Source organism: Semicossyphus pulcher, unplaced genomic scaffold (genome assembly GCF_022749685.1).
Source record: "Semicossyphus pulcher isolate SPU_LCO1_2020_fin unplaced genomic scaffold, fSemPul1.0.p SCAF_23, whole genome shotgun sequence".
NCBI lineage: Eukaryota > Metazoa > Chordata > Actinopteri > Labriformes > Labridae > Semicossyphus > Semicossyphus pulcher.
Genome location: NW_027211697.1, coordinates 7,820,837 through 7,846,312, shown reverse-complemented (window position 1 = coordinate 7,846,312; position 25,476 = coordinate 7,820,837). Strand labels below are relative to the sequence as shown.

Here is a 25,476-nt window from a genome sequence, read left to right as displayed (position 1 = left end):
ATTTTTCTCACAAATATGTTAACACTCTATTATACAGTATATCCTAGAAAACAACAGTGACAGTGGATTATATTTCAGCAGATCACTGTGCAGAAAAATAACATGCAGAAATACATGGGGATATTACATTTAGCACTAGGATAGGTAGTAATAAGGGGGGTCTAAACCTATAAGTGGGTCCTACAGACCCATTAATTTCCCATAGACATGTGCTGCAACACTTCCTGTCAGAGTGAGTGAACATGTCGCCCCAGCGGGATTAGGCAAAAAGCCACATTTCCTCTTCAGAAGCATCATCAATGCATCTCTGCTCTTTACTTATTTATCACCACTAATGGGATGTTGTCTGAAGTCTCGTCCCTATGCATTATACAAGGCCTAAATCTCTTCTGTGTGTACATTGGCTCGGACTCGATATCTGGCCAAACACAAGTTATCAATATGAAAGTACAGCGGGATCATATCTCTGTGTCGCCTGAATAATGATTACCAAAGTGAGGGAGAAGCAGCAGGACAGAGCGGTGGGTCTTGTGGCTGGTTCACTGAGCAGGATATACAGGAAATACCAGCTCCACCTTGAAACAACAAAGGCGCAACTCTTGAAGACGACAAACGAGTAAAGTGTTCAGAAGCTCATAGTGAAAATAAACTTGGATATGTTGTTCTTATGAATGGTTTACATAGGTTTGTAGTGTGCTCTCCTGAACTGGGGGAGTGTACATTGACTTGTTGCAGCTACCTGTTAGATTCTCATATGGCTGTCATCGATCAGGTCCATCCAGCTCAACTTCGTACACCTCCTCCGGTCCTCCTCCTCCCTGTCTTGTCTTGGCACCCTATGTCTTTATTTCTCCTGAAAACAGATGCCTGAACATTCTTTGTTTCCCAACAAAGGCCTGATGAGGTCAGTGCATGGGGGGTGGGGGTGGGGAGGGTAGGGGGGGGCATGCAGGCGAGGCCTGGGAGCACAGAGGGGGAGGAGAGAGGGCTAATAAATAACAACAGTCTACTACTGCACGACTGTGACGTCACGCAGGACAGGAAATGGGACTTCGAGTGTGTTTGTGAGTTTGTGTGTGTGCGTGCGTGTGTGAGAGAGAGAGATTCTTTTTTCAAAGTTGAAGTTAATGATTGCAGATTTTTTTTTCACTGATTTGTTTGGTTTCCTCTGTTCTTATTATGTTACTTTAGTTGTTTTAAAATGTAAAGTGCCTTTCAGTATCATGAAAAGTGCTATATAAATAATAATATATTATTATCATTATTATTATTATTATGATGATGATGTGTGTAATCACTAATCACTTCTGTCCTACTTAGGATCTTATTTTGAAGATTTTAAGACCTTATTGTAAAACTTAATTCGTTTCTCTTTGCTGCCCTCTTGTGGTATTTTTGTAAAGAGGGCAACTGCATAGGCCAAAAACCCCTCAAAGCCCTAAAAGCCCCTGGTTCACTCCACATCGGTTGGTCCTACATAATATGATTAGAGAAATGTGTGATCGTTTATCCTCATACTTGTAGAGAATCTGTCAAAATATAGTTTAAAGAGTGTAAATGAGTTTTGTGCTCATTTGTTGTAACATTGTGTTCTGAAAATTACCAAAATGTTTCTCTTTTTATTAACTAATAAACACAGAAAATCTTATGCAATGCGTTTTTTTTATCCCATCTGTTGATCACATCCCATAAGTGCCGCAAGGCTTCAGGTAATGATTATTTCCGTAAAATTAGCTCTATTATTTTTTATATTAATCAATCAATTGTTTCGTGTATGGAATGTCAGAAAATTGTGGAAAAGGCCTTATTCACCAAAGCACAATTTATTATATTATCATGTCTGCATTTGTTTGAATAGTCAAAACCCAAATATGTTAAGTTTACTATCATAGACAAAACCCGATTATTAATATCTGAGAGGCAGATACCTGCAATTTTTGGGAATGTTTGCTTCTCCGTGCTAAAGGGAAACACCAAACTGCGTATGTATAATGGGAGTCAAATGGGAACCCTATGACAAATATTTGCCCTGTTCCTTTCTAAGAGGTCAATCAGCTGTGCACGATAGACACCGCCAACTTCACTTTGTTACTATTTTTGGTCTATTTGTATTCTATTTTGGGGTATTTTTAATGTTGTTGGATCATGCAGTTGACTAGGATATGTCTGTAATCCAGAAGCTGCAGTGAATCATTATTCGCACATTTAAAATGATACTAAATTGAGAGACTGTTTGACTGGTTGATGATGTTGAGCAATAATTTCCATAAATACCGACACAGATGTATCCTGTTAAAGAGAAAATGGTTTCTGTTTTTAGTCGTGTAACAGGGAAGCAAACAGGTGAATGACAGTGGGTGTCAGTTCACATGCCATTAACAGCCATTAGTCCAGGATGACGTAGTACTGTGAGAAGGGGCAAAAATAATGATGCACGATATAGTAGCGGGAGCACAATTAACTCCTAGCATTAGCTTTACTTCCTCATTGTTTTTCAAAATAAAAGTCAAAAATCAACATTTGGTTTTCTGTTATTAAGATTTTTTCTTTTCCTCCAATCAGATACAGAAAGTTTTCACTAAAGGACTATTTAAGCATTTTTTCTTACATCCAATATAGTAATATTCTGTGTTTTATGCTGTGTGTAGTGTGTGTGCATATAACGATTTGAATCAATAAGGCCCAGAAGAGACATTGTAAATTATCTGTTATAAAAATCCTGTACAAAAAGTCCAAATAGAACTGTTTGATATTTTGGAGGGGGGTGCCGTATTAGAGAAACTGTACTGGTGGACTCAGGTCCGAAAGAGCCTTTTTGGATGTCTCTATGGTAGCTAAAGGCAGCGGGAGCTAAATGCCTCTTAATGCTTCTATACTTAATACCAGTGTTTTTTTTATTACAGATCATTCGTGCCTGCCAATTCTTTAAATCTGAGTCGCATATAACACAATTTTATTTGTATTAGTTTAGAACTGCTCCAAAAATTAAGCTCAGCATGCAGGGGGTTCCGTTTCTGCCCCCTGCCTCCCAGACAGCCACCCCTGGTCGCAGCGCAATCACGGCTATACATCATCCGAAATATGCTGTATTTAAGCATGTCTTACAGCTGAGGGCCCGAGGCTCCAAACAGAAACAATGGTCTTCTTTTCTGTAGCGGACACGTGAAAAGGTCATAAGGTCGAAATCATGTTTATTTTAAAGGAACTCCTGAACAACGTTATGTTTTATTTATTGTGTTCTCCCTCATCTACAATCGTATTTGTGTTGCATAAAAATGTCCTCTCTGATATTTTTATTGAAAGTACTTTGTTGCCTCTTCTGCAAATTCCTTTAATAACCTATAACTTAATTGACACTTTGTATAGTGTGCCCTTGCACTTGACTGTCAATTGGCTGAAATTGAATCCTTTTTTAAAGCTATTGTTTATATTTGGATCATTACTGTCTACGTCTTCTTTGGTGTCGTGTTCATATATGATTTGCACATTCACATTATCCAATCATTATTTATAATCGTGACCCGTTTGATATGTTAGTTTTGTGATGCAACAGCTGCACAGCAATCTCCCCCTGAATAAATCACAGTTCATCTTGTCTTAAATAATAATCTTGCCTTCCATCAGTACATCGGCATAAAATTCTAGGCTCAAGAAAAAGTACTTCTATCAGTCTCCACCTTTACATGGTTTCCTGTTTTCATTGAGCTGTTAAAATAAGATTGCAATCTCCATGGCAATCAGCCTCTCCTTGGTGTATGACTGCATATGCATTCTCCAGGTGGGCTTTGCATTCAGAGTGCCCTTGGCTTGTGAAAAGGACGGTTTGATGGAGGAGAAAGATGCAGTTATCCAGCATCTTCTGACTCCTGCATTTAAGTATTTAAATTATCAGTATAGAGTCGTGGAAAGTAAGACTCATGTGTGTGTTCCCGGCCTTAACGTTCGCACTCCTTACAGTATTGATGTATGCACTTATCGGGATGTTCCCAGCATTTCATTATACATCTTTTTACAGTGGAAAATAAAACCAGACTGCGGTAGCTGAAGCTGACGGTGCAGCAGGAGCCTCGTCATCAGACTTTATGAATTCTGCAGCAGAGAGTGAGCTGTTTCTCCAGCCTCGACACAGAAACCACGTCGTGATCACTGCAAAAAAAACCAATGGGGGCTGCTCGCAAGTATTGAATAACAAAAATCCCAAATGCACTGTTATGTCAGACTCTGCAGGCAAATATTTCCAAGTGCCTTCTGGTCGGAAAACACCCCTTGGCGGTTATATAAACATAAAATTAACCTGCAATGCAAAGAAATTGTCACCATGACAGCGTTGTAAGGGGAAGAGTGACACAGTTAATTAGAGTTCACACTCCACACCTCCAGTGGCCATGACTACAGGGAATTGGGCAATTATGTGGACACTCTGTCCATCAGTCCATTCATCTATTTATCCATTATGAGACAGGAAACACCTGCTACTGTGGTGCTAAAAATATCCTACATTTGATTAGGCTTTACAATGGTCTTTAATTAACAAGGGCTTATGTTCAAAAGCATAACTTAAGTCACACTAAGTTCATATTAAGGTGCACTATAGTGAAAGCGGTATCTTTCCAGACTACTCTCATTTCTTCAAAGGAAAATAACAAGAGTGTAAAGTGGAGAGCTTTTTTAGTCCTGAGGATGCTTTATGCTTCTATAAAAGGAGTGTGTTCTCTGGCTGAGATGGTGACGCAGAGACTGCGCTCGGTGGAGGAGTATAAAAGGAGGATCCTCGGCTCTGTTTCGGAGCATACATGGGGAAGCAGCTGGGTTGGTGAGACTTCTTGGTGCCTGGAGACGCTTGAAAGAACACCGAGATGAACACAACAGAGAAGTTTTACCTTCCCGTTGATGGCATCTTCGAAATGTTCAACTCTCTCACCGGGCTTCACCACCAATCAAGCATTACGCACGCAGTCCTCCAGAGCGCAGCCCATACCCCAGTGACCCAGCACTCCAAAGTCTCTAACATATCGAAGGCAGGCATGGGGATCATCAAAACGGTCAGAGGTCACTGGAGACAACAAGGTAGCAGAGTGGTTACAAGTAGATCCTCCAGTTCTGGCAATCGGCAGGTATCGACTGATCGACTCCCAAAGAGGTCCGTGGATCTGCTGGAGCTGGGTCTGACCAAGCCAAGGAACTGTCACAGAATAGTTGTGCTTGGTGCGCCCAAAGTAGGGAAAACCAACATCATCCAGCGGTTCTTGGGTCAAGAATTTGAAGAGGAATACGAGCCCACAATCGAGGACTTTCACAGGAAACTGTTCCACATTAACGGGGAGGCATACCAGGTGGATCTGCTGGACGCCACGAGTGAGAGGAACTTCCCTGCTAAACGGAGGTTATCCATACTGACAGGTGAGCGCTTATTTGAGCTGCATATTTCTATTTATATAAATAATATCAATTCATGTTCGAGGAAAATCATATATCATTATTTTTTAATAATTAACTCTTCTTCTTCTTTCTCCCAGGTGACACATTTCTGCTCGTCTTCAGTTTGGATGACAAAGAATCTTTCAATGAAGTCTGTGAGCTGCTCAACGAGATCAAAGCTGCAAAGGCAAAGTTGCTGAAATTAAAACATCCCGCGAGAGTCCCAGCCGTGATCTGCGGGAACAAAGCGGACTTGGACGCACCGAGAGCAGTCAGACGGTCCGAGGTGACAGAAATTCTCGGGGACGACGTCGCGTACTTTGAGACCTCAGCCAAAGACTGTGCCGGACTGGACGGAATGTTTAAAGCTCTCGCCACTCTGGGGGGACTGCCTGACGAGACCAGTCCATCGCGGCATCAGATCATACCTCTCCTCACATATCAGTCGCTGTACCTGGGCCAGCGGGGCAGGAGAGGGAGCCGCGCGCGGGGGCTCGCTGCGCCCTGCGCCGCCACGGACCCTCTGGCGCGCCGCCCGAGCTTCACCAGCGACCTGCGGCTCGTGCTGAGTTCCAGCACCAAACACAACAAACCCGAGAGGTGTCAGATTCAATGAATTGTGAGCCTTCTCGAAAAACCAATTGTAGTAGTATGCTGCAATGTCTTATTATGTAAGGAGTTATACTCTGTAGCACCTGGCTGGACCAGTGCATATTTTATTAAGTGTCTTATTATCCTGTAATAAAAAAATGTTTTTTCTAATTGTTATATGTTCTTTGTCATGTGTTTTATCAATCACATTATTTTCAGACATTTTTCTTTTAAGAAACAGGCAGGAGACAGAATCAGAGACTGTATTCAGGACGTAAGCACTCCTCAAGTGTCCTCAAGTGATGATGCAAAACATGATCGTAAGAGGGTGGGAGGAGATGACTCAAACACCGACCTTACACGTCTCCTGATTGTCAGACGCCAGAGATTGCTCACATTTTCAATCCTCACACGACCCTCTGGGTGTCATAACACCTGATTAATCAGCACGAGTACTCTACACACTCATGTATCACCATGGTGTTTGCAGGAAACAAAGAGTAAGAGCATCATTTGTTAAAGAGGGGGAGGTGAGAGACGCACTGAACTCAGTGAAATCAGCACCATGGAGAGAGCCCACTCTCAGCTCTGACTAAACTGCTCTGCGGCTGAGCAGAAGTTCCATTTATATCCTCTCACTAGTAAAAGCACTCTTTTCTTTCTGTATTGATCCACATCCAACCCACTCACTCTCCATTCAGAGTGGCCTTGGTTTGTGAAAAGGATGGTTTGATGAAGAAAAGGCTGGTTATTCAGGCTCATCTGACTTCAGCAATCAAGTGACAAATACTGTTCAAGTGTTCGGTTAGTACTTTACATTTAGTTGAAGCTTGACACGTCCTTCAGCTTTCAATGCTAAACATCCGCTGTCATATACAGTATTGATTTATGCCCTTTTGACGTCAATATAAATGTTTTTTCGCAGTGCAGAATAAAATCAGATTATAGATAATAAAGCTGACGGTGCTGCAGTGGAGTCATCATCATGAATTCTTTAGCAGAGAGTGAGCTGTTTCCCCGGCCTTTACTCCGACAGCGCGTCGTGATCATCACAGTAAACATCAGGGGTTGAGTGCAGGTACTGATCACACCAGCATCCTGACTATCAAAGCCCACATTAACAGCTATAGCTGACAGTGCAGGCACTTATTCTCACTTAAGTGGCGTCTGGCAGAAAACGCTTGTGATGGTTATATTAACATAAAAATACATAAAAGAAACTGGAAACATACAAAACGCCGACTATCAACATCCCAGCTACGACAGAGAGGAAGAACACAATTAATTAGTGCTCACACTTCAAACCTTGAGTGTCCATCGCTACAGGGATTTGGGCAATTATCTGAAACACTCTGTCCAACAGTGCTATCATCCATTTATACAAAATGAGACAGGAAGCACCTGCCTGTGCTTTCACAAGTGATTTTTCAACTGACTATATGAGTTTTATGAATGTCTCTGGCTTTGAACTAAGAGGGCATACAACATGACATATATCACTTACTTTCTCCTCAGGAGGATCTATTATTTCCCCTTTTGGTGCCAGAAAAATCTGATAAAACTACACGTTATGGTCCAGTATTTCTTTAAAGCTCCTGTGAGGAGTTTTTCGCTGGTTATGAAAGAGACTGAAATGAATTGTGATTACTCTTTATGACCTACAAAAGCAAACAGACCATCAGCAACAAGATTATTTATATCTAGTTATTTTAAATGAAAACTACTGGTGTGGGGTAGGAATTAGATGAAGCGATTAACTGCATGCTGCCTTTGTTTATATTTTCCAGGGCAAAAGCTTAATACAAATGACTGTTAAAGAAAGGAAGGATGAGATTTTGTTTTAAAAACTAACACGTAAGCATGTACATGACAAAATCAGCAAAGAGATAAGAGGTACAGCTTTGTCCACAGGGGCGCCAAAATCAACACAAACCGAAAGTTCCTCACAGGAGCTTTAAAAATCGTAATATAGAGTTTTCCTGGAAAGAACTACGTCTCTATATCTCCAATGCAAATCTAAGAGTACTATCTGGTTTAAGTTTGGTAAGATTTGTTGCAGTTTCCTTTAAAGATCTGCTCCAATCCTCCTGCTTCAATCATCTCAAGTGTTCTGTCTCTATCATTTTTGTTGATATTTATTTATCTATTTTGCATCTATCTTCAGGATTGTCTCAATTTTCTCAGTAGTTAGTGCCACGTTACAAAGATCCTCCCAGGACAATTCCAAGGAAACTATTTGAAAATTACAGACACATAAAACAGTGCACGCTACCATATACCAATTAATGCATTATGGTTCCAACAGAGACAACGAGCCAGTTTAAAGAGAGATGCACTGTTTTTAAAAGGATGCACAGAGGAGCCTGAGAGATTTGGGAACCAGGGAATAAATATTCATTTACATAGTACTCCACTATGAACACGCAGCTTCTGTGTGAGGTGAGACTCATCAAGTCTGAAATTTAAAAAAAATAAATGCACTGCCTGTGAGTATTATCATGCAAAAGGGCACCTGTTAGTCAGTGTGCTGAACGCTGTGGCTGCTAATATATGGAGTGATTTTGAGTTGCATTTATCTTTTCAGCACGTGTATTTACAAGAACAGCATGAATTCACATGTGCTCAATACAGGCACAAACAAAAGGCACCCACGTCATTGCAGTCATTTCCTGCAGTGCAGTGTGAGAGGAATAATTAGGTTTAACCTTCAGATTAATAACTAAATGAGAAATGTTTGATGCCTGCTTTAATTCTCTATAGCCATATAAGATAATTGACAGTTATTTGTCAGTTAGTGGCAATTTGAGTTCCAATGAAAGCTACATCAAAGCAACACCATATAGGAAAATACATTTATTTAAATAAGGTGTGTTAGATGGATTTGGATATACAACATCTGCCTGTTTTACAATTATTAACATATCCTGTCAGCCTAACCCAGAAAGCTGTCTCTGAAGTTATCTTACTCTATTAACATTACTGTCATCTTTGGTTGGAGGTCTTCTCTGTTTGTCCATCAGCATGGCGGTCTTTTTGTAGCCTCAGACAGATTCCTCTTTCCAGCTCCAGTAGCAGAGCCGGCAGCATGCTGTCCAGTAAGGCCAGTCCGTCCCAGGAGCAGCGCAGACCTCTAACAGGGAAAGAATTAAAAAAATAGATAAGTACTCAGGAAATAAATGTAGAGCTGCAACAATTGGGTGATTGAAGAAAAGTTACAGTTAACATTTTATAGTTTTTCAAGCAAATCGTCGAGCACTCTCCTGTTTTAAGCTTCTACAAGGTAGGGATCTCAGGCTTTTCTGTGTTCTAAATGATGGAAATGTTTTGGCTTAGAGTCATGGTCTAGTAAAATGAGCTATTAGCTAATACATCTCCTGGGGACTGGGGAAATTATAACAAGCAATTTCCCCCTTAAGAAAAAAAAAATGTAATAATTCACCTGTCATCAAGAATGAGTCGTCCACTCTGTAAAAACTCCTGGGAATCGATTGACGCACCGAAGATTTCATAAAGGCTGAGTTCAGGGCTAAACAACTCCCAATGCTGTAAATAGCCAGAAAGACTCATCACACGTCTCAAAATGAACTGAATAAACCTCCCTGACAGAGAATGTTACATAGAAAACGTGATGAATTTAAAATTTTCGTGTATTTCTTGTAAGTATAAAGGGTTTATTGTGTGAGCTTCACCTTGTGATGAATGCCTTCGGTCATTCTCATTCCCATCACCAACACCTCCTCCAATCTGCCAGGAAAAATCACCTTTCAATACAGAGCTTCAAAGTGACTAAATTTAGATCCTAACATGGACGAGTCTGATATTCTTTCACAAGGACAGAATGTTTGAAAGAACAAGCACATGTACAGCGACCTCTGACACTATGTTTCTCACAAGGTGTAACATTACACTCTGCACATTGGCTGATGCATAATTGCTACATTTCACATGGACAGAGAATTTCTGGAAACAGCAGCTGCCCCCTTGTGTATTACTATTAATTACGCTCATGACAAAACGCGACACTTCTTCCCATAACTGCAAACGCTCACAGTTCGAGATGGCTGAGCTGAATCCGCCTACGTGTCCCATGTCCCTTCTGCTGGACTTCGCACATCCAGACGTCAGGCTCTAGAGTCTGGGTCCGGGCCTCCCGAGTGACACCTCCCTCCTCGGGAAGAACAAACCGCCCGTGGGCTCCTGCCAAAGAAAACGAAGTGTTAAAACAAACTTCACCACAAGTACACTTTTCATCAATTGTAGCTTTCAGTGTAGATAATAGATCACCTGGGCCAATGCCGATGTATTGTCTCCCCTTCCAGTAGCTCATATTGTGATGACTCACTGCGTTCTACATAACACAAAGTTAAATCATTATTGTTTTGTCGTGATTGCTCCACTTGGAAGTGTTCATGAAGCCATATGGTGCAAAGCAGAGCAGAATTCTGGCCTGTTATGCCTTCTTAGTGAAAAGAAGTCATCAAAAACACAATAGAAAAGCTGAAAATGAGTCAGGAGTATCACTCAGACTTATAGCAGCACCCATCTTTTTGTTTGTCTACTGTCACAAGGGCGTAAACAAGAGTCTTTAGTCATGCTAGCAGGTCCGTGAGGCTGTGCTTAGTTACAGACTTACATTTCTGGCAAAGTTAGACACCTCATATTGCTGGAAGCCACACTGGTGCAGAGTCCGTCTTGCACGCTGGTACATCTCTGCTGTCACATCATCGGCGGGTACGGTCACTTCACCTCGCTGTACCTGTTTGAACAGGTGGGTGCCTCTCTCCAAGGTCAGCTGGTACAGAGACACGTGGTCATCGCACACCCTCAACAGCTCAGTCAACTCATTCTCCCAGGATTCAACGCTCTGTTTGGGGCGTCCAAACATGACATCCACAGACACCTTCCCGGGGCACAGCCTCCTGGCCTCTTCAATAGTTTTCAAAGCCTGATGCGAACTGTGGTCTCTTCCCAGAACTTTCAAATCCTCATCCTGCAAAGACTGAAGGATTGAAAATGTGATATAAAGACTACATGACTCATAATTTAAAGTGTTATAATCAGTCTTCTATAGATTGTATAGTTACCTGGACCCCAATGGAGAAACGGTTCACCCCTGCACGGCAATAGTCCTCTAACTTAGACATTCCCTGAGGAGTAGGATTGACCTCAAGTGTGACCTCAGCTTTATCTGAGAGATTTACCCGCCTGGAAACAGTGTCCAGGACAGCAGCGATGGTTGAAGGGTGAGCCAGGCTGGGAGTTCCTCCACCAAAAAATACTGATGTGATGCTGCATGGGGAAATTAAAATGAATGGTAGGTGAAAGCTGGAGGACGAACTGGATGACTTCATTTGGAAGGGTTAACAAATCTCCATACCAGGATACCTGACTGAGGTGCAGCAGCGTCTCTGTCTCCCTCTGAAGGCACTCAGTCATTATATCGTCCTTGTTCTCTCTGGGTATGTACTTGTTGAAGTTGCAGTAGGAACACCTTCGGAGACAATAAGGCCACTGTGAAAGGAAGGGAGAAGGTGACTTTAAAATAATTTGGGCAAACTTTGTAGACATGACATGCATTTTCTTGAAAAAAGCCTAGACTGACATAAAAATCTTATTAACTGAGTGCGGTGTGGTTTCAAGCATCTCTGCATAGCAATATTCAATCAGTTAAACTGAGCAAAGCCGGCTCACGTGTACGTAGAGAGACGCCTGCTTGGTGAGATGTGGAGAGACTGTCCGTTCAAATTCAGTTATTTCTCCGCCGGAAGTGTCAGAGAAGCAGCGCAGACCGGTAGAGAAGGCACGTGGAGCCGCTCGAAACGTGTGCCTGATCATTCTTGTTACAGTATTTGCCTATCTGATTAAATCTAACTGTCTACCTGAATGCTGAATTGAGCTTGTCCTTCACTTGAACAGAAGACATGTTCCTATACATAGTGTAGACTCATCCATCGATACGACTAACAACGTTTCCATGACAACAAAGTAGCGTATGGTAACGACATTTCACAGCTAAGTAGTTAGCTTAAAGTAATAGATATACAGTTGAAATAATTTACTAAAAGTACTGGAAAAATAGTTCAATATATTAGCTGAATACACTGGGGAAACAGTTGAAATGTTGAGCTAAGTGTAGTGGAATAGTCATCCACGGTCTGTTTACTTCCTGGTAGCTGTGACGTCGCTCTACCCAGGAACTACGTAAATTTGATTTCCTTTTTGTTTGTTACGAAGTTTGACCACACAGTGGCGCTGTTTCACCTTATTAACAAGTACAAACGGTTATTATGGGCAGTTCTTTGTACTGCATACATACAGTATACTGTATTTCATACTGCTCTGTCAAAAATGTTTTACAACGTTTTACTCTAACTTTGTTAAAGTGTCTGTGTGAATACGTTTCTGAGAATTAATCCCTTTCTGTACTTCAACTTTATTTTTATCAATACATTCTGCGCTGAGACAGCAAAAAGCACAAAATAAAAACTTTTTTCAAAACCTATTCAGTTGAGGAAGACATATTAATTCTATATACACAAATTACTGAATTTGTGACAGGCATGTTTCAAAAATAAAAACCTGCTTGTTTTTTTGACAACCTTGTTGTGTTAAGGCATCTTTAGGCATCTTTTCGAGTGCCAAACCTGTCCAAAATGGCATAAATGTGCTTTTCAGTATATCAAGAGGTAATAGTTTTTATTTTTAAACAGATGTTTGTGCATTTTTCTGTTATTTATTGTCTCATTGTGCATACCCGGGTCTCTTGAACACATGGTTTTAGCTGTTATTGCGGGGTTTTTTTTAAACTGTGAGAATTGAGGGAATTTCTTCGTGATACAAAAAAATTAATTATTCCTGTATATAATCACTGCTATTAACAACACTGTAATGAACTGAAAAAAGTACCTCTCTAGCTTTAATGTGCTTGTAAATTCAAGTTCAATCTGTGAGGAACTGTGCAGAATCGATTGTTCTTTGAGGTAACTAATCAGAGGAGTCTTTGATTCATATATTCAATTAACTTATTTAAAACATGCAGGATGCACAATAGAAAAAAAACTTACAGGGGGACATTTATAATCAATGCATAACAGCCTCTGATCATCTGAATGTGCAGCCTGTTTGGGGCCTTTTTTGAGTTAAACATGATCAGCTCTTTGTCACCTCTGATATTTGTAGTTGAAGTGACAACACATAAAGACACCAGTCTAAAATTGGAATATAAATTTGTCCTGTACTAACATGGGATCAAACCAATGTAATGAGCTATTGATTTCCCTGCTCCCAGGGACACAAACACGGTCTGGTCGGCTGACAGTGAGGTAAAATGGGGTCAACTTTAAAACCAGCCTGTCGATAATAACGGAAATTTACACGGTTTCATTTTTTTAATGATGTGATCCCAGCGGAGAGTGCGTTGTGATCATGATTTTTATTCAAATCATGTTATCATGTGCGTTTATATTTAACAGAGCAGTAATCCAGTCAGCATGCACAACAGAAATATGTGTTTATTCTGTCATTCTGACATCATTTACAATATGACAAAGGTACAAACTGCAAAAGTAGAAAACACAGTAGTTTATTTGGTAATTTTATTAAAAATGTCAATAATGTGGTGGTGACTGCCAGCTTCAAACCCTCAGGACATTTTCCACTTTATATTAAATCTGGCACCCAATTACCTAATCAACAGATAGAGAGAGAGAGAGAGAGAGAGAGAGTGAGTGAGAGATTTATTTTCATTGAATGCCTGCAACAGTTACGGGGATGGTTTCAGTCCATTGAGAAGCTGGAGTAGCTACTTTGTTATTATCCAAAATAAAGCAGTGAACCTGTGCTGTAAAGCTGGCAAATGGATAAGAGGAAGAAAGGTAAGCTCACTCATTTATTATTCACTAAACATGACACAGATATAACTGCACTATACTGCTTTAACTCAAGCAACAAAGAGAAGGCAGGTCCTTTCAGAAATACATGCCATCTCGCAGCATTTATCAGGATGGCTTGAAATGACTTATTATTACCAAAGTTATGCTACCAAGATGAATCCTAATGAGTTTAGTTTTCATCTGGCTTTTTATCTGGCGCCATTATCTGGTGAAAATTAAATATTGACCCGGGTTTGTAAGGAAAAACATCGGCCTCAGCTGTACTCTGCGTTTTGTGCTAATTTGCATGTTAGCATGCTAACACAGTATTGACACTGGTGAACATGGTTTGCTTTAAACCTGCTTATCATCAGTGTATTAACGTTACCATCAGGAGCATGTTAGCATGTTAGCATTTAGCTCAAAGTACAGCCTCAGCTGTCAATGCTCTAGCTCTGGGAGAGTGACAGGAGGAAACTAGAAGATCAAATAATCTTTTCTATAACTGTCATTTTAACAGAGTATTATAAGCATGGTAAACTAGCCTATTTAAAAAAGGACAAACATGAGCAAGCACAGATAAACAGCATCAATGTAGAGAAACAGCAGTAACCTAATCGGCAGCACTGGTATTGACATACAACCTAAAATCACTTTATCTAACATAAATCTAATATACATCTATGCACACTATTGATAATGTATTCCTGTCAAACCTATCTACCTCCTGTATATCAACCAACCTGTTACATAATAACTTATTTTGTCATATCTGTTCTAGCATCCATTGCACTATTTTCTCACAGTGTTATTGTTGTTGTTATATTTTATTTTATTCTAAATTATATTTCTATCTGTCGGCTTGCAAGATCGGCTTATTTACTCCAAGTGTTTTCAGCCTCTTTTACAACCAATGACATCTACATGCTGTTACCTCTATCTCAAACTGAGCTTCATGTTTTTCGCAGGATCTTCCACAGAATTAAGGCTTATGATTGTTGGTAGCAGTGGACCTTCGCAGTTCCAACTAACAAATGCCATACTGGGACGGGAGGAGTTTTCTAAGGATACAGTTAGCATTTCTGACAGTAGGAAGAATATTGGCGAGCTGGCTGGTAGACGTGTAGCTGTGATCAATGGGCCAAACATCTATGACAAGGATATATCTCGACCCAAAAGGAAGAGGGAGTTGAGACGGTCGAAGTGTTTGTGTATCCCTGGTCCACATGCCTTTCTTGTTGCCTTCGACATGGAGAACATCTCCCTGAATGACATGAAGGCCTCAAAACTGATGAGGAAACGCTTCGGAAGACACTGTCTGAGGCACTGCATGGTCCTCCTCGCCTATGAGGGAAAACTGGAGGGAGCCGCCCTGGAAAAGAGGGTGCAGAAGACCGACTGGTACCTGAGAGAACTGATCGAGAAGTACAACGGCCGCTTTCACGTTTTCAGTAAGAACTGGAGGGATCGTAGCCGCGAAAGAGAGCTGCTGCAGGTGATCGAGCGGATGGGGGCCTCCTTGGGAGGGAGCTTCTTCTCCAGCCGGACCTTCCAGAGAGCAGAGGACAGCGTGAAGAAGGAGGAGAAACATCTCAGGAAGCATAGGTCAGCAGAGATAGAGAAGGCATGGACGGAGTTGGAGAAGCACGTAGAGGAAGACAAGGATGTCTACACTAGCAATGTGGGAGCGGAGATCAGAGCCGTGGCAGAGATGAACAACGGGTGGCTCAGAACTTCCCTGGCCAGAGGGCTGGGGATGGGGTTTGTTGCTGGGGCTGTCATGGGTGCTCTGGTGGGGTGCATAGAGGGGCCGGGGGGGATGGTGTTTTATGGGATCATAGGTGGAGCAGTAGGTGGATCAGCAGGGGGAACAGCACACGTGGCTATAAAGCACATGGAGGACAGAGTGGCCCCCCCTGCCAGACTCAACTTTAACTCGATATTCATCAATCGCTTCTTTGTAGCTGCTCGTCCTTGACTGCATGTTTTGACCTTTGACCTGGAATAAAGTGAAAAAAACTTGGATCATGTGGTCTTTGTATCTGTTCTGGTTGTAGCTTGCACCAAATTACAGGAGGAAATATAACACTCCCTTTAGGAAACACAAACAAGCTACGGCTTTGGCAGCTTACGGGAATCCCCAATGATCAACAACACACATCTCACACAAGCGATTTAAACTCATTTGTATTTTATATAATCACTTGTGTGTGTTTTATTGCAGCACATGTGAGAGTGTGTCGTTATATAACCACGAAACATTTTATACGACCTCAAATGTGTCCTGGTGCCTCGCTGTAGGTTAGTTAGCTCAGATAACATTCAGGGTGGAGTCTCAGCTGAGAGTGCTTTTGTGAAGCACAGCACTGCCCCTTTCTCAGACACAAGACAAAACACACACACCTTAGTGCACCTGTTGAGTGTACACCCTTTGCAGTACCTATGTATTACTACCTGGAGCTGTGAGTAGAAGATCAGCAGTTAAAAAGGCCGCCTGTTGTCAACTGAGAGAGGTAAGAAGACGGCTCTTCACTCAGTAAATGTTTTCACATTTGTTTCTGTTTTACTTTTTGGAAGAGCTTCCTGCTTTCATGTGATTGTCAATGTGAACAGTAGGAAAGGAAGGTTAATCATTAACGAACATGTTGCATAATCCGAGTGTTTCTTACATAAATGTCATAGTACAAAAGAGTAGAAATCATATGAAAGACAAACTTAAGATATAGTTGCTGCCTGGTGTAACAAACTATTCGGTTGCTACCTGTTTGACTACATTCTTGACACCACATCTTTCACTCAGCTGCTTCCGTTCTCTGTTAGCTAATGTGTTTTTCATCACAAAGAAATGTTAACCTCAGATGTCCGTGACAATAACAGTAAGAAAACACTGTGGGAGATAATAGTAAGGGCAAGGCCTCACTGTGGAGAGCTCTCACCACACGAGCAGATGTTTCTTCAGTAGATTAAAAGGAGAATCACAGATCCGGTCCTTTGTGTGTGTCATTGCATAATAAAAGAGGAATGTCTTTCTGCTCAAGAACATGACGTCTCTGAGAGTCAGAGTGTCGCATAGCTCAGCTGAACAAGTACAACAACATACAAGTACTTACAGTTTAAAACTGATTATACGAAAAACAAGACTTCAAATGTGAACTCTTCGTTAAACAACATTTGTTGGAAGGTATCTAAATAATTACTCTGATCCTCTGGCTCCACCAGTGGTGGTGACACGTGACCTCTTATACCCTTGTCACATTTCAGATGATATTGGCAGGTCCACACATATCATTTTTTTGGGGGGGGCATTTTTGCCTTTGATAGAACAGCTGAAGAGAGACAAGAAATATTGGGAGAAGAGAGCGGGGAATGACATGCAGCGAAGGGCTGAGGGCGGGAGTCGAACCTGCAGTTGCTGCGTCAAGGACTGTAGCCTCTGGGTGCTTGCTCTACCCACTGATCTAAATCAGCGCTTCCAAAAATCATAACTTTTTTCCTCTTTTGTACTCTATTAATATATTCTTGTGACCCTTTGGAGGGATTTAGGACTGAACTATTCAACTGAACTCTATATAAAGCAGTTAAAACCTGCTCGTCCTTGATCAGCTACAACAAGAAAGTGCTATGACTATTTTACACATTAATATTGGTATTAGTATTACTATTTTACATTTTATACCTATACATATACATATATATATATATATATATATATATATATATGTATATTTATAAATCGTAACTTTTTTTAAGTTTCTAAGTTATTTTTTAAAGTTTAAAGTTTTTTTTAAAGCTCCTGTGAGGAACTTTCGCTCTGTGTTGATTTTGGCGACCCCTGTGGACAAAGTGGTACCTCATACCTCTTTGCTGATCTTGTTCTGTACACATGTAAGAAGAGTCTTTCAACAAAAAATCTCATCCTGCTTTCTTTTAACATTCAAACGTGTCACTCGCTGTGAATCTTTGCTGTGGAAAATATAGAAAAAAAGGCAGATTTGGCGGCGCAAGGTTAAACGCCTCGTCTGACACCTACCCCCCTCTGCAGTGGTTACGGGCATTAAAAACAACTATAAAGATATAATCAAACTTGTCGCTGATGGTCTTGTTTGCTTTTGTAGCTCATATAGAGGCGTCTGTATTAATTTCAGTCCATTTCATAACCAGCTAAAAACTCCTTACAGCAGCTTTAAGATTAAAGGTTGGTTTTTTTTGTTTGTTTGTTTTTAAGTGCGAAGTAAGTGAGGGTAATGCAGGACAATGACCAAAGCTACAACAACAGCAAATACAACAGCAATAAACAGACAAAAATATGTTAAAGAAAAAAAATATATATAAGAAAAAGAATGGTTAAATGGTAAAGAAAATATTGGTAATTTTACAAAAGTAAATATATAAAGTATATATTAATGCAGACATGTGTAAGCCAAACCACTAAAAGGCTTTCCCCACACTTTTTCAACATTGTCATTTTCAGAACATGGCCTCTACAATTAGCCTTCTGCCCGAGAAGCACTTCCTGTGCTCTCTGTGCAGAGACATCTTCACCAGCCCGGTGACCATACCATGCGGACACAGCTTCTGCTTGTCCTGTCTCTGCAAATACTGGGCCCGGCACCAGTCCCAATACTGCCCCCACTGTAAGAGAGTGTTTGCTGACAGGCCTGACCTCAGTGTCAACCGCGTTCTGGCAGACGTGTCGGACAACTACAGGACGAGTCGACCAGAGATACCGCCTGAGGAGGAAATGGTACTTTATTGCATTAGTCAGTTGGTTTATAGGCAACATTACTTGCTAAATAATACATCTTATGTGTTTGCACTCATGTCACTGCTGCAGGTTTTAGATGTTGAGCAAATGATTCAAGAAAGGCTGCAGAAGATTGAACGGTTAAAATATTCCCTCCAGCTCCAAAAGGTGCGTTCAAAGACTGAATTATTTGTTTGTAAAGAATCACTGTAAAGCCTTGAATGTTGATGCATGGTGATGTCCAATCAGAACTCTTACCTCAGAGAGGTGCGAGAGAGCCAGAAGGTCTTCTCCGCACTTGTAAATGCAATGGAGAAGAGCCACAAAGGGCTTGTGACAGCCATTGAGGAGAGACAGGCAGAGGAGGAGAGGAGAGTAGAAACTCTGGTGGAGGAGCTCACTCAGGAGATCCAGGAGCTAAAGAAGGAGACCACCGAATCTGACCCTCAGAACACGGATCAAAGTGACGATGAGAAGCAAGTTACTGTGGTAAACCCCTCTATACCTTCTTCATGTAAAATATAGATGATGCTGAGGCCCTGATACATGACTAGCATTAATAAAATGTCTTATGTTGTTGTCATGCAGAACATTGTTTCCAATCTGAGCCCGTCTGAGATGAAGGACTGGTCCAAGGTCACCATAGAAACTGACCCTTGTGTTGGGGTCACAAGGCGAGTTCTGTCAGACGTGATGGATATGATAAAGGTAGAAGTCAACAGGCTCTCCAAATCTGGTGAGGAATGCTTATTTTATGTTATGTTATAAATCTGAACTGTGCAATAAATGTAATGAGAATGATCTTTATTTGTCCTTTGATTCTTCTTTTACAGAACTTAAGAGAATAGAGAAATACACAGGTAAGGCTTTATCTACACAAAAGCAAATATAAGAGTCTGTACGCAAATAATTAGAAGGGGAGGTCAGAATGTTTTTATTCTTTAATTTGGCATAGAGTAGTTTTACTTTTTAACCATCAGCTGTGGATGATATCAGACCATTACTTGTCCTGTTATCAGTTTTTGAAACACATGCCGTCTATCAATATCAACAAATTAAAAAGACATTCGCAGCAACAGGTGCAATTTTACCAGACCTTCATCGTCATAGAAACAGTACTAAACATGTGGTTAAACATTTACGGTTCGATTTGGTTAGAGTTGTAATCTCAAAGATCTCAGTTTCGTTCTCTTTGGCGACACCTTATGGTGATAAACAGTAATTGCGGGAGCACACTTCCCAGATATCCAGACAGTGTCGCATGTGTGACGTCCACGGTTGGCTCCGGTTGTAACGATTTTTCTCACTGACGGTCGCTTTCCTTTTTAGACTGTTTGCCTTCATCTGAGCGTCGGATTTTCACTTATTTTTGAAGTTGTATCTGTAGTCATCGATCTTTTCTTTGTTTGTTCAGCCATAGTAGATTACTTTTTACTCGCAACACCTGCAGAAACCGGAAATGCATCCGCTTAGGGTGATGGAAAACGAGTCACTAACTGGGCGCTGCTTGTGATTTTTTGCGCAAAAGTCTCACCAGACACCCAGTCTGTAATACTGCAAATGCAAAGGCTTTCATCAGTGGGACATAGACTCAATCACCATTGTGTTACCTCATTCGGCGATAGACAGAGACTTAGACATTTATTTAAATGGAAATCTTTCAGATTATCACTTTAAGGCATCAAAAAGACATAGGTTTAGAAAAAGGTCATGGTTTTTCGGTTCAAATATGATATTCGAAGGAAATATAAAAGCAGAAATTAATTCAAGTTACGTAGTAAACCTACGCTGAAAAAAACACTGAGGACATGAACCCTGGAATTGTATATAAAAGCCCTGTGTTAGTTGATCCATCCCTCTGGCTCAATGACCTCCTGAAGACTTCAAAAGCCTTCACTTCTTTTGCATCACAAAAAAAAGTTTAAAAGGTCATATAACACAGGCTTTTATTGTAGGAATGTGTTATACAAACCCAGAGCTTTTGAGATTTTGAGATATTCAGGGGAGGGATTTGAAGTTCTTAGTCAATATTGACACTGCTGAGATAAGATTTAACTAGTAACTTTCTTACACTCCCTCAGACCTGAAGATATCTATGCTGTTTGACCCATTCTTGACCTTCTCTCCTCCCTCTGTCCTAGTGGATATCAATCTCAGTGCTAAGACAGCCCACCCCTCCCTCTACGTCTCAGATGACAGAAAACAGGTGAGGCACACAGACAAGCTTCAGGAGGTGCCAGATCACCCCAAGCGCTTCGACCGTGTTGCAAACGTTTTGGCTAAAGAAAGCTTCAGCAGTGGGAGGTGCTACTGGGAGGTGGACGTCGGAGAGAAGATCGAGTGGCACCTGGGTGTGGTCAGGCAGTCCATAAACAGGAAAGGCAAGTTCACTGTCTGCCCCGCAAATGGTTTCTGGACTGTAAGCCTGAAGCCTGGAGGCCAGTACATCGCCAACACGTCCCCTGTCACCCCGGTGGCTCTGGAGCAGAGACCAAAGACGGTGGGAGTGTTTGTGGACTACACAGAGGGCCGTGTGTCCTTCTTCTGCGCAGAATCCGGAGTGCACATTTACACCTTCACAGATGTGTTCACTGACAGGCTTCATCCGTTCTTCAGTCCTGGTCGCCTGCATGGCAGCAGAAACACCAAGCCCCTTGTCATCTGTTCAAGTTTCTGCAGCATATAAACATCATACCTTATGCATGATTGATAAATCTAAAGAATGAATACAGTTGTTGTGATTTTAATTATTATATAAATCCAGAATGTGAGATATTTTAAGTTTTATATGAGATATTTGAGTAAGTCTACAATGAACCTTATTTTCCCTGTCAGAACAGTGGACAAGAGATTGCATAAGGACTGACCCTGCACTCGAAAACTTCAATGAAAGCCATAAACAGATTGAAAAGGGTAGTAGAAAAGAGAAGGCTCTCATAAATGAACAAGTGAGCCAAAGTCGAGAAAGAGGAGAAAATGGCCTGCTGAGTTGGATGGATGTGAGGGGCTGCAGGGCCCGGGACAGAGGTTGACGAGAAGCAGCGAGGGAGGGCACAACGAAAACAGCAGGGCATTGTGCTCGTACACCAGGCACTGGGAGACACACTCAAACACATTCACTCATTCACACACTGACGCTGCCGTGCACACAAGCGCATGCTTCTGCCCACTGCCGCACAGACTTGCGCTGGCATCTCGAAGGGCAGCCCCATCTCCAGTCCTGTCCTGGGTGTCGAAGCTGGTCGACCCTCTCTCAGCTTCAGTTCAGCTGACCTCAGAGATAGAGCCGCCACTGCTCTCCAGCCCTCCTGTGGACTGCGGTGAATTCTCAGGGTCGTCATTCAAGACAGCAGGCATCCCAGCTGATCTACACAAGCAGAGGAGCAGTGACACTAACCTGTGGACCAAGGGGAGTCGTGAGAGAACGTCATTTGAGGTAAATATCCTCAGAAATATTGTTAGAGGCAGGTTTTTTAAATCGTCTGTGCCTTATTGCAATGTTTGCAATACTTTCCTTTAATGTGGGTAGAGTCATTAGTTGTACCAATCATGAGGCAGAGGTAGGTCCTCGGGTCCTTTAAGGCATTAAGGACTTCCAGGAGGAGATAATGCTTGACAGAAATATTCTGGATTTGGGGTTTCATTTGGTTCAATATTAATGCTCTCACATTGAAATCTTGATACATGTTGATCTTAAAGTAAATGACATTATTCAATCCATCCTTGTCATGGAGGAACCCCATGGATTGATTGTACAGGAGGCAGTTTCGATTCACAGAATTGGTTAAAAAAATGTGGATTCTGAGAGCCAAATAGATGACATGTAAGCCCTCCTGGCCCACTCTACAAGTCTTCATGAAAGATGCTTGTGTTCACAGTCTCCTCATGTTTTTCTGAGATAATCCACTCACCCGGCAAGGCGTAGCAAGACACCCACAGCTGTGTCAAAGACGGCTATTCTCTGCGGTTCTGACTGGAATCCACTAAACATGGGCCTCTCGGCCTGTGTCAAAACATTTATGATGAATTTATGCTCCATTAGTCTTTCAAACGCTCTCTATTGTACTCAGCAGTAAGGAGTAATACATTGTTTTGTATCTGTTGGTTTAATAGCGCTATTTGTGTGTTGAATTTAAAAATGTTATGATTGTCTCAACTTTTTGTTGTTTTCTGAATTACAGGATACCTGTCCTTGTCTAACCCAAGCTGAACTCAACAACCGCACAAAGACTGAAGGCCCAGTAGTGGCGCTCAATATTTCCAGACTGTCACATTTCTTTGTGGGACTATAAGTGGGCCCTCTGCAACAAACAAAGACTGAAATAAAACCAAGACAAATTCAAATAACTGATTCAAGCAACCCCTCTCAACATGGCGACTACAGGCATGCAGTTGCTGGGCCTAATCATGTCCATCGTAGGCTGGGTGAGTGGGCTAATAGTCTGTGCCATCCCCCTGTGGCGAGTCACTGCCTTTATCGGTAACAACATCGTGACAGCTCAGATCATCTGGGAAGGCCTGTGGATGAATTGCATCGTGCAGAGCACAGGTCAGATCCAGTGTAAGGTGTATGACAGCTTGCTGGCTCTGCCCAGTGACATGCAGGCTGCCCGAGGCCTCACTGTGCTCTCCATCCTGATCTGCGGCCTGGCTCTGGCTCTGGGGGTCGTTGGAGTCAAGTGCACCAAGTGCATCGGCGTAAACAGCCTCAAGGCCCGTATTGCTCGCATATCTGGCGCCCTTTATGCCATCGCAGGGTTCCTCTACCTTGTGCCCATCTGCTGGACGGCCCACTCCATCATCAGGGATTTCTACGATCCACACGTTGCAGCCCCACACAAGCGTGAGCTCGGCCCTGCTCTTTACATCGGCTGGGGGGCATCAGCCCTGCTGCTCATTGGGGGATCTCTGCTCTATGCAGGGTCAAGTCCCCCAGGCATGCCAGGTTCTCCCACCTTCAGCAGTGGAGAAAGTAGTCCTCGCAGAGCACCTGCCTCACAGGTCAAAGGTTATGTTTAAGCTCCCGAAATGTCTGAATGCCTTCATGTGTCAAACATACATCCCTGATCCCTCTCTCTTTGATTTTGCCTCCTGTAATTATTTTATATTTAATGTTATTCCAGTTTCCTTTTTTCTCTGAAAAGCTGCAGGAGGCTGTTTAGCGAAAATTGAACTCATTTCATGATTTCATACCTGATATCCTTCAGTAACCCTTTTTCTCTGTCTGTCCGTGTAAAATACAATAAAATGTCCTCCAAATCCTCTTCTGAGGGAAAAGTTGTGTGTGTTCACTTTTATTATTATAGGAATAAAAGCTCTTAACATAGTTTGTGTTTGAGAGAAGTACTATAAGCCTAGTAGTTTTAAATAGAAGATCTTTGTTTTGCTCATTTCTGTAAACACTACTAGGGCTTCAGCTGAGCAGAGAAGGACAATAGAACAATGGGGATGTGTGTACATTTGCTTGTGGTGCCATATTGTTGAGAAGTGTGTGTGTGTGTGTGTGTGTGTGTGTGTGTGTGTGTGAGGGCCTCCATTTCTTTCTTTCTTGTCTTTCCCCCCGTCTCAGTTACCCCATACCAGGGTCAAAGATAAATACATTATCTTTCATTCACAACATAACAATTCTTGTATTTCATTAAGTTACATCAAGTAGCAAGCTGGCTCTGTTAGCACAAGTGATCTCTAAGCTACTCCTTGTCAGAATCATAATGGAAAATTTTAATCCCATCCCCTATCTATGTAATCCCCACTGATATGATATGGCATTATTACATTACAGATCGACACTCACAGAATGTGCAAGTTTGAAATGCATGTGTGCGTGCGTCCTTGTCAGCATCTCCTTGTATAAGCATGTAATGTGGGATGTTACAAGCCACAGTGGAAAAAAGCATCATCTTTATTCATAAGGCATTGTTTGGATCCCTCGGAGTCCGCGCTCTCCTGATTTAAATCATTCACAGAGATCAGAAAACTATTTCAGTGAATTAAAACCCATGACAGCCTTTAAGTTAAGTCACAGCTCAACATTTATTCCCCAAGCAAATTTTTTTTAACTAGATTAACTGCACAGAAATCATCACTAAACTTAACTGTACATTTAATTACAGTTGTGAAGGGATACATGGCTCTGGCAGTTTGTTCTCTCTTTCTGTCTGTAACAGCAGAGGACAGCGCAACACAATGCCACTTTATAAAGCATTAGAGCACCACTACAACAATGGGCACCAGTGTTCCAAGTGCCAGGTAGTGACTCATACATGACCTAAGTAGGCCTGTATCAATGTTGGTGGTGTAATGCTGTGAATACAGTTAGGCAGCCTGTGCTATTTTACTGTACAATTGTATAAGAAAAAATAGAGTGAGACAAGTCCACTATTTACATTGTGGATAATAATTGCAGTGTGTTAAAATGGCTGTAAAAGGTACCAACACTGTTACCGTGACAATTAATCATACATATTATAAGTGTTCTAATGAATAATTGATAATATCATTCACAGTGAGGTGAACCACCCACAGTAACGACTAAACAATACCACTGGTGGAGCTGCTCAGGATTCAATGACACTTCAGTGACGCCGCTCTGCTGCCGACTCACTTAAAAACCATTTTACAGGGCTAAATTTAGACCTGGTATCAAGAGGGCTATGTATATATCGAAGCAATAATATACACAGGCAGAGCTGAGAAGCGAAAGATGCTGAATGACTCATCATTTTGTTTCTTTCATAAAGCTATGACGTCATAAGGGTAGAGACTTAGGAACATTACAGATAATTGGGATGGATTCAGGAACCGTCAGAAAAAGTGATGCAGGATTGACGCAAAAAAACAAAACAACAAATT

At 41.6% G+C, this 25,476-nt stretch overlaps 5 protein-coding genes across 5 annotated transcripts; 4 read left to right on the top strand and 1 right to left on the bottom strand.

The window, feature by feature from the left end:
• Nucleotides 1-4,808: 4,808 nt before the first annotated feature.
• Nucleotides 4,809-6,177, top strand: rasd2a (RASD family member 2a). Its single transcript, XM_069674599.1, has 2 exons — nucleotides 4,809-5,400; nucleotides 5,517-6,177. Exons 1-2 carry the CDS (start codon nucleotides 4,857-4,859, stop codon nucleotides 6,032-6,034), a joined length of 1,062 nt encoding a protein of 353 aa, XP_069530700.1. The 5' UTR covers nucleotides 4,809-4,856; the 3' UTR covers nucleotides 6,035-6,177.
• A 2,688-nt stretch (nucleotides 6,178-8,865) lies between these two features.
• rsad1 (radical S-adenosyl methionine domain containing 1) lies at nucleotides 8,866-11,957 on the bottom strand. The gene is made up of 9 exons (XM_069674706.1): nucleotides 11,701-11,957; nucleotides 11,387-11,520; nucleotides 11,094-11,298; nucleotides 10,643-11,008; nucleotides 10,294-10,357; nucleotides 10,059-10,206; nucleotides 9,699-9,753; nucleotides 9,449-9,552; nucleotides 8,866-9,139 (listed from the first exon to the last, which is right to left on the bottom strand). Exons 1-9 carry the CDS (start codon nucleotides 11,842-11,844, stop codon nucleotides 8,992-8,994), a joined length of 1,368 nt encoding a protein of 455 aa, XP_069530807.1. The 5' UTR covers nucleotides 11,845-11,957; the 3' UTR covers nucleotides 8,866-8,991.
• Nucleotides 11,958-13,864: 1,907 nt separating this feature from the next.
• LOC138603223 (GTPase IMAP family member 4) lies at nucleotides 13,865-15,858 on the top strand. The gene is made up of 2 exons (XM_069674923.1): nucleotides 13,865-13,883; nucleotides 14,849-15,858. The coding sequence occupies exons 1-2, from the start codon at nucleotides 13,865-13,867 to the stop codon at nucleotides 15,856-15,858; spliced, it is 1,029 nt and encodes a 342-aa protein (XP_069531024.1).
• A 457-nt stretch (nucleotides 15,859-16,315) lies between these two features.
• Nucleotides 16,316-21,324, top strand: btr02 (bloodthirsty-related gene family, member 2). The gene is made up of 7 exons (XM_069674120.1): nucleotides 16,316-16,393; nucleotides 18,352-18,624; nucleotides 18,715-18,792; nucleotides 18,874-19,113; nucleotides 19,213-19,360; nucleotides 19,458-19,484; nucleotides 20,766-21,324. Exons 2-7 carry the CDS (start codon nucleotides 18,355-18,357, stop codon nucleotides 21,308-21,310), a joined length of 1,308 nt encoding a protein of 435 aa, XP_069530221.1. The 5' UTR covers nucleotides 16,316-16,393; nucleotides 18,352-18,354; the 3' UTR covers nucleotides 21,311-21,324.
• Nucleotides 21,325-22,995: 1,671 nt separating this feature from the next.
• On the top strand, nucleotides 22,996-23,878 carry cldnk (claudin k). The gene has a single exon (XM_069674121.1). It carries the CDS (start codon nucleotides 22,996-22,998, stop codon nucleotides 23,641-23,643), a length of 648 nt encoding a protein of 215 aa, XP_069530222.1. The 3' UTR covers nucleotides 23,644-23,878.
• The last annotated feature ends 1,598 nt before the right edge of the window (nucleotides 23,879-25,476 follow it).